The sequence below is a fragment of the Camarhynchus parvulus genome, chromosome 2, assembly GCF_901933205.1.
Source record: "Camarhynchus parvulus chromosome 2, STF_HiC, whole genome shotgun sequence".
In the NCBI taxonomy this organism is placed as follows: domain Eukaryota; kingdom Metazoa; phylum Chordata; class Aves; order Passeriformes; family Thraupidae; genus Camarhynchus; species Camarhynchus parvulus.
Window position 1 is genome coordinate 113,233,387 of NC_044572.1, and position 8,733 is coordinate 113,242,119.

General features: G+C 44.7%; 1 protein-coding gene and 1 non-coding gene across 2 annotated transcripts; both read right to left on the reverse strand.

The window, feature by feature from the left end:
• Positions 1-2,215: 2,215 nt before the first annotated feature.
• RPS20 (ribosomal protein S20) lies at positions 2,216-5,216 on the reverse strand. Its single transcript, XM_030970799.1, has 4 exons — positions 5,080-5,216; positions 3,668-3,767; positions 2,852-2,925; positions 2,216-2,433 (listed from the first exon to the last, which is right to left on the reverse strand). The coding sequence occupies exons 1-4, from the start codon at positions 5,080-5,082 to the stop codon at positions 2,251-2,253; spliced, it is 360 nt and encodes a 119-aa protein (XP_030826659.1). The 5' UTR covers positions 5,083-5,216; the 3' UTR covers positions 2,216-2,250.
• LOC115901507 lies at positions 3,004-3,067 on the reverse strand. Its single transcript, XR_004060562.1, has one exon. It is a non-coding gene; the product is annotated as a small nucleolar RNA U54 (small nucleolar RNA).
• Positions 5,217-8,733: the final 3,517 nt, after the last annotated feature.

Here is an 8,733-nt window from a genome sequence, read left to right on the forward strand (position 1 = left end):
GAGGAGAGGCGGGCGCTGATTGGCCAAGCGCGGGGGAAGGCGGGCGCTGATTGGCCGAGCGCGGGGGAGCGGGGAAGGCGCGGGCAGAGCTCCTTCGGGCCGGCAGGGGGCGCCGCCGCACAGCTCACGGCGCTGGAGCCGCCGGATCGTGAGGGAATGAGGGAATGGGGGGAGCGGGATGGAGCGGCGTGTGCTCGGTACGCAGGGTTTGCTTATCGTCCTGAGTAAGGCACGGTGGTAAAGAACAGCTTTGAACCGACAGCCGGGCGGCCAGAGGACAGAGGAGAGGGGTGTTCTGCCTGGTGGAGGGGCGGCGGGAGGATGGGCGGGGAGACGCGGGTACCGAAATGTTTCCATCCGAGCGGGTTATATAAAGTCAGCGTGGGTGTTACGTAACCATCTCGGCGCTGCCGCGGTGTAGGAGTAGAAAACTAAGTAGAAAATAAATAAAATCGCGAAACATGCGGATCATGCGAAAGCCGGGAGTGTGCAGGTCAGGGACGGCGGGCCGCGGGGAAGGCGGGATGAGCCCGGAGGAGCTCTGCGGTGCAGCGCCTTCCCCAAGCTAAGGATTGACCGACCCTCCCGGTAACAAATGTAAAACCCTGCTGTGTGAGCCGGCCCGGTCACACAGTAGGCGGGCAGCAGTATTTCTGCACAGCGTGGGACCCAGACACAAAGGTAAAGCTGCATCTGTGTTTATGGGTAAGTTGGAGACAAGTGAAGAGATGACGAAGGAAATTGGTCCTTGAAGTGCCACAGCTGAAAGAAGATCGGTGGGACTTCACATCATTTAGGTGTGTTTAAGGGCAGCCTGCAAGTCAGAGGTACAGCCAGGTGTAAGCAGATACAAAACGGTTCCACAGTTTTGACCAAGAGGATAAACCAGAGGCAGATACGGTGTCAAACCCAGCCTGCCGTGCCTAGATCCGTCCAAGTGCTGTCAGTCCAAGGGCTACTCTGTTAATCAGAAGGAAGACTACTTGAGTACAAGTAACTTATGTCAGTGAGTGCAAAGTATCTCTCCATGTGCTTTGTTTGCCAATTATTCCCGTAAAGAGCAAACCATATAATGCAAATAATTTTAAAACTACAGCTATAAGTATATGTCAGGCAGCTTACATTCATGACACAGAACCAGAAGCAGACTTTAGGAAGACACAGGTGTTTTGTGTGGGGGGTATTTTCCTCTCTGGTCACATAGCTGTTTCTCAAGGAAGCAGGCTTGGTGCAATCTGTTCCCATTTACTCACTCACTCACCTCCCTTCTACCAAAGCTCTCAAGCCTACTAACTGGAGGGTCAGAATCCTTGCACGGCCTTAAATTTAAGGAAATTGAAGGCCTCTTGTATCTTGAGTATGAAAGCTCAAGCTTTGGTCAGTTTTAGGTCTTAGCAAACATACACAGGACCTCAAACTGCTTGCAGAGAACTACCACTGCTTGTTTTAATTAGAATTCAAGTTCTCTCCTATGCTTGCAGCAGAAGCAGCAACCTGATCCTTAATGGATTAAACAAAACTGTTTTCTGTAACTCTGGGCTTTGTTTTGTTGGTTTAAGGATTAATCAAAGTTCCTTTGAGAAACTTAAAAGCAGCAATAAAAATGGCTCTTTTGTTGCTTTACATCTGAAGCTTACTCTTAGCATTAAAAATATTTATGGAAATCTAAACCTGAAAAGACAACCAGGTAGTTCCACAGTTCAGTTTTGTGACTCTACATGCACATTAAAAGAATAAACTTGTTAATTCAATGTGTTCACCACAAATTAGGAAGTTTTATAACCAGCACCGCCCCACTACAGGATCCTTTGATTGTGACACACATGGGAAGAAAAATAAATCCAAATAAGCTAAGCATTAGTTCAGTCTTGCACAGCAAGAACCAAGAATTGAAAATTTGGTAATTTTACCTAAGTATCAATTTTAATGCAGGTGCTGTGTATAACGTCTGTGTATAAAGTAATATTTCAGCCAAAATCAAACCCTAAATTATTTAAAATATATTTTTCATAAAGTGCTGCACAACCATATAGCTGCCAGCCTCCAATGAAACCAGGACACCCAAGTAAAATTTTCCTGGTATTTACAGCTGGCATATTCTTCCTTAAATATAGAGTCCTCTCACACAGCATTCTGATTGTGGTTTCTGTTGTCCTCCTCCACAAAAACCACCACAGAATCATCTCTTGGCACACATAAGAAAAGAAACAAGTGATGAAAATTTGTAAATCAACTTTATTCAAGGATGGTTTAGGCATCGGCAATAGTAACTTCAACTTCTACTCCTGGCTCGATGCTGATGGAGGTGATCTGCTTCACGATCTCCGAAGGGCTGTGCAGGTCGATGAGCCGCTTGTGGATACGCATTTGGAAGCGATCCCAGGTCTTGGAACCCTCACCACAAGGAGTCTTCCTGGTAGTGATCCGCAGGGTCTGAAAGGTCAAACGGGGTATTGAGCTGATGCACTGAGAGGAGTAATCTACAATCACACGGAAAGATAATCGCCTACAAATACTGTATGGGATCTATGCCATTAGAAAGTTACCTATTAAGTTATAATAGATCTACTGATGTTAACACTCCTTCCCTACGTATTTAATTTCATTTAAAAAATGAGTTTGTTACTAAAATAAAGTGAACAGAAAAGCCCCTTCCAGATTCAACATGTTTTGCACTTAACAGTTACCCTAGGTGTCAAAGCAACTTGTGAAATCATCCTCTTACACTGGCTTACCCTCAGTTTAGTAGCTCAGCTTTTTACCCCACCTGCTCTTTAAAAAAGTGTATTTTTAAGCAACACAGTTGCAAAAAGAAAACCAACTTTTAAGACAGGGAAACAGCGTCAAGTACCTTGGTGGGCATGCGAACAGGTCCCTTCACCTTCAGGTTTTTTTCCTTAGCACCTCTGATCAAGTCAGCACAGACTGAAAAAAGACATGCAACAGCTCAGGTTTGCAAATATTTTACCTGCTTGATTTTTTGAGCAAGTATTTTAAACAAGATGTTGGCTCAGAATAGCGTATGAGTGATCACTGCCATTCATTTTAAGCGTTATCCTCATAGCCAACCACGTACAACTGGAAGTGTTGTGACACGATGAGCAAAGTCATGGTGCAACAATAATGAGAAGCCATTACTAGACGTTTAAACCATATTTAAGCTGTTATCAGCCTGAAGATCCCGCAAATAGTAACTTTTTTTACATTTTTATTATATGATTAAACACTGGCAAAGTTAGTTCCTAAACAAGATTTAATTTTTTTTAAAGAATGTTACACTTAACTCTTCATAACACAAATGACAAAATATGGAGAAAACAGTGCCTTTCAGTTCTTATACATTCAAAGTGTGATAACTACTTCAAAATTCTCCATAAGAACTAAAGGGAAGAAGGAGCTGCACTCTCTTGCATTAGTCATGACATAAGTTTTCCACATAATGAAAACCCCCAAAACACCAACTTTCATTAAAAATTAAATCAGAATTTACTTTCTGGTGTATGAAGCACTTTGGGTCGGCTTTGCAAGCTGAGGCACGCACAAAAAGGCAAACAGTAACACCTTTAATTACAACTGGTTTAAATACACTGTATTTTGCAATGCCTTGCATGGCACCTATTATTCACTACTTGACAAGCTCCCCAAGTAAGCAGAGAAGCACACTCACCCTTCTCCAGTGATTTTACATTGCGACTTGTCAAAGTGATTCTAATGCGATGAATTGCCACCTCTTGTTCCACAGGTGCTTTGCCAGTATCTTTAAACGCCTAAAATGTTGAAGTTAAAAGTATCAGACACTGCAGTGAACACTGACTAACACTATCCACTGCCTCTTAGAAACAGATCTCTAAAGTGTAAAGAACAATTTAGCTATGGGACTAGAAGAGCTATCTGAAGGGCAGCATGGTGGATATAATGGGAAGAGAATGAAAGGGCAAAGTCCTAACTCTAAGGAAAAGGAATTTTTTTGTGTCTAACTACACCTCAGGGTGGGAAGCTGCAAGCACACCCTTCCCTGTTTTGCCTATATACAGCTGGCACCAACACTCCTTTTCACAAAAAAAAAAAAAAAAAAAAAATCAGTCTTCATGGATCTTACAACTTAACCTCACCACAAATGAAGCAGCAAAGACTTGATCAACAAACCTGCAACAACTCACTCCTCGAAAACAAAAAGGGCCACCTGGCCAGAAAGACTAATTCAGCCACTCAGGAAACTGATTTGAGGAGCTTAAGCAGTTAAACACTTGCAAATAATGGGGCATTAATGTGAGTTAATGAAATAGGAACAAAAATACGGACAAAGTAAGGTCTTAAGAGAAATGAAATATATATTTACATATGACTCTATAAAAATGTAAACAGGGGGGTTGCCCAGAGGATGGAGCCAGGCTCTTCTCGGTGGTGCCAACCAGTAAGACAGGAGACAACGGGCAGAAACTGATGCACAGAAGTTCCAGCTGAACACGAAGAACTTTTTTACTGTGCATGCGACTTAACAAGGGAACAAACTGCCCAGAGAGGCTGCGTATGGCGTATCCCTCACTGGAGATATTCAAGAGCCGTCTGGGCTCAATCCTGTGCCATGTGCTCTAGGACGACCCACTGCGCTCCCTTCCAACGTGACCTATTCTGTGGCTCTGTGAAACACGGCATGTCACACCGACGATGAGGCGCTGCCTGCCGCATTAACTGACCGCGTTCGCCAACAAGGGCGGCCTGTGAGGGCAGAGACACGAGGCCGGATCAGCGCCGCTCACGCCGGGCTGCGGCCGCCTCTCCCCTCCGCCTGCGCTGCCCCGCGGTGCCGCCCCCGAAAGGAACGGCACTGCCGGGCCCCCAGGCCGCCTCCGAAAGGAACGGCACTGCCGGGCCCCCAGGCCGCCCTCCCTGCCCGCCGGCTCGGGGTGAGCTCCGGGAGCCGCACCAGCCGCCAAGGACCTTCCGCGCACGGCCGGGAAGCGCAGCGCTCTCCCGGGGCCGAGGGCCTGCACCACCCGGGCCGGCGCGGCGCCCACGCGGCGGGGCCGGCGCGACGGCCCCGCTCCCTCCCACGTCTCCGGCGCTCCCCCAGCTCACCATGGCGGCAGCGGGGCCTTCCTGACCGACTTATTCCCGGGCTCGGGCGGCGCGGGGCCCAGCGAACAGCGGTGAGCCAGGAGGCGGCGGCGCGGGAGAGGTGGGCGCGGCGGCGGCGGGCGCTTATATAGCGGTGTGGCGCCGCCTCCATCCGGGCGCCGCGGGACCTTTCACCCGCCCGCCGGGCGCGGAAGCCGCGCTGGCTCCGCTTCCTGCGGGCATCGATGGATGGATGGATGGATGGTGGCCCTGCAGTCCCGGCTCATGGCGAGCGGAGCAGGACATGGGGCCGGCACCTCCTGTGCCCCCTCCTCGGGCTTGGCCCTTCCCGCTCGGTTCCCGCGGGCATCTCGGGCTCCCGCTTGCTTTTCCCGGGAGATTCCGGCGTTCTGCTGGGGGGAGGGCCGAGGTTTGGCACACGGGCGAGGCTTCATCGCTTCCAGTGATACGAGCCCGTTCCCGTCTGAGCTTTTTATCTTCTTTCGTTACTGAAAGCGACAGGACGAGAGGACATGGTCTTAAGTTGTGCCAGGGGAGGTTTATGTTGGAATTTAGTAGGGATTTATTTATTCACAGAATGGGTGATTAGCCATTGGAATGGGCTGCCCGGGGAGATGGTGGGCGCTGCTCCTGGAGGTGTTTAGGAAGGGCTGGATGTGCCATGGCCGAGTTAGACGTGCTGGTGTTCGGGCACAGGTTGGACTCGGTGGTCCCAGAGGTCTGGTCCAGACCAGTGTGAATCGGTCAAGTGGAGGTGTGAGAGCAGAATTTTAAGTAAAAGCGCTCGTTGTATTCATGCTTAAATTTAAGAACGTCAATTAATTTTATTTATGGACGTTCCATTATCTGTTCAGTTTGGGCATTGGAGGGATATTTCTTACTGAGCATTGTCTTTGATTTGGCCGGGACAGTGGTAATTGTTAGTCCCAAACCAAGTGTTTTGCTGAAAAATATGTCTGTTTCAAGTTACTTCACTGGAGTAACTTGAGAAACTTGAAACTTCACTGGAGAACATGAGAAACATGTATTAAAATGGTATGATCACTGTAACTATCTTTTAAAATTAATAATTAAATTCTAATTTGGAGTTCTGTTCAGGAATCATAGACACGTGTAATGTTAGCATAACTATTGCACCTCTGGAAGCTTAGTTATTACTACAGTTATTCAAGAAAGTTTGCTTGATATTGTAAGATGAGCTTATTTTCAGCTGTCATACTGAAATATACACTTAAATGTGTATTTTTTTCCCTGCCAGTTGCTTTAGATGTCTTCATTTGGTCCTTAAACCTCATGAGATGCAGTTAACTTTTATATGACAGCTATTCCATTGTTTAGGCTTGTTTGCCTAAACTTGGATTATTTCTACTCTTTGAAATCTCTAATTTACTAATATCTTTTTTGAAAGTACTGGAGGCTGTATAAAGCAGCTCCAAAAAATGTGGATAAAGAAGTTGTCATCCTTTTGCTGTTTCCTGAAATACAGCAATGTCTTTTGCCAATGGAGATCAGTACGTGAAAAATCTGTTTTGATGATACATTTCTCTGGTCTCTTGCTCCCTGCAATGAAAACATCATTTTGTTCTGGTGGTTTGTTTTGGAACCATTTAACAATTACATATATACTATTTTTGAACTCATACCCATGTTTATTCTGTTACCAGCTATTCCAGCTACTTCCTGAGGAAGTGTTCCATCTATAAGTGTTTTAAATTCATCACTCTTAAATACATGACCTCACAGTGATCATGCTGAAGCACTTAGTTTTCCAGTAATCCAGATGGTTCCCAATCAGCACCCTTGCTGCACTATTTACTTAGAGCTTTTATGAATGTTCTTAGTAAACTTTATTTCCAGATAAAATCCTGAGTGCCTTGCTGCCAAGAACTAATTCCTGTGGGATTCAATTAGAAAGATGTCTGACTGAGACAGACCTGTAGCCTTGGTTTTAATTTGCTTGCTGTGAACTGTAGGTGCACAATTGTGCCAGTTTCTCTCTGTGTCCTACTGAAAAAGTCAATGTGCAAATGTGTTATATTAACACTGTTCCTATTGTCCACCAAACAAATGCTGTAATTGCATGAGGAAAAAGTAATTCCGAAAATATATGTTTTCCATGCATTTAAGCTGTGTAATTTAAGTACAATTTGCTCATTTATTCCTTATTCCTATATGAAGAAGTTGGTTTGGGTTTGGTGTTTTTTTCCCTGGGATTAAGGCGAGGTTGACCGTAAGTGCCTGAATTTGTTCCTTTCTTACTTTTTTTCCTAGTATTGGCATTCCCTCAGCTTTCTTTGAGATTTTTCCTTTTTTTTCTGAGCTTCCTCAGATTTCTCAGAGCTTATGGAAAATCCACATTAACAGCACACAAGTCTCCTTTGCCAGCTCTTAAAATTCTTGGATGCAGGCTATCTGGAGCTGCTGATTTAAAAACCGCCTCACTTCTGTTCCTATGTTTAAGGCTTACCATGGCTATTGTTGGAATTTTCTGATATATGTTGTTTTTCTCCACAAATGTGCAACAGAAATTTATCTAAACTTTGTTTTCTCTGAAATATGCTATATATTAAAAAAATGCTCCTTCCTGCCATTCATGTGAGTAAAAAGCCATTCTAAATACAACTTTTTGTTTATCTTGTATTTTTTCATTCTTAGCCTCTAATTCATATTTTGTATTCTGCCTGGTTTTCCTCTGATTACATACTGCTTTTTGTGTAGGTTTTTCTCCCCAGACAATGGTAACTTTAGTTGAGAGATTGTGATTCTGTGACTTAAATTAATACCCAACAGCCTGTGCTTTTTAGGTGAAGTTTCCAGGAATGTTTCCCTCATGTCAAGTAATTAAGAGGATCAACTATTAAGAAGCAAGACATGTTCTTGACATGATTGAGTAGTCTGTAGCAAAAAGTACTTGATACCTAATTTAATGATTTATCATGCAGAGTATCAGTCCATGTGCATTCATGATACTTTCTGACTTTTGGTTTGGGGTTGGCAGATCACAGGGGATTTTTTTTTCTCTCTTCCTTTGACTAGTTTGTCCTTCAGAAGAGTAAATCCTGGGATGATTCTGTCTATGTGACAGAAGGAGCATGTGCTGTAGTCAGTCAGGTCTTTTGTAGTAACTTAGTGAAATGCAGATTTTTCTTGTCTCCTGGTGAATGTTGAACCTTTCTGATGCACTTTTGGCTGGGTCAAAGGACAGACTTACTCTCCAGGCTTTGCAGCTTGGGTTATGAACACTATCCATTTTTTTTAGTAGATTTATTCTGCTTGTTTCACACTGGTGGCTCATGGATGGTTTTGGCAGAGCTCACAGCAGCTTCCTTAAATCTGCTGTGTCACTTTTCATAGTGGTTCTTTCATGTGGGCAGCTCCCTGGAAGCTGTCTTGGTTGTGCCAGCCTAATACCTCTAATATTTGCTTTCAGTGGTGATTAACATATTGCTATTTACTTGTAAATCACTTCCTTCTCCAAGGTCATTGGGATCTGAACACACTTCTAAGGGTTTTGTTTGAGCTTCTGGTCTTCAATACCTGTGAAGCAGGATCATAGGAAGCAGGCTTCCATGAAGGTCATCAATAGATGGTTGAGTTCACTAAATCACTCAGGAGAAATCCAATGAAATCTATTTTCAACCCTTTTAAGAAACC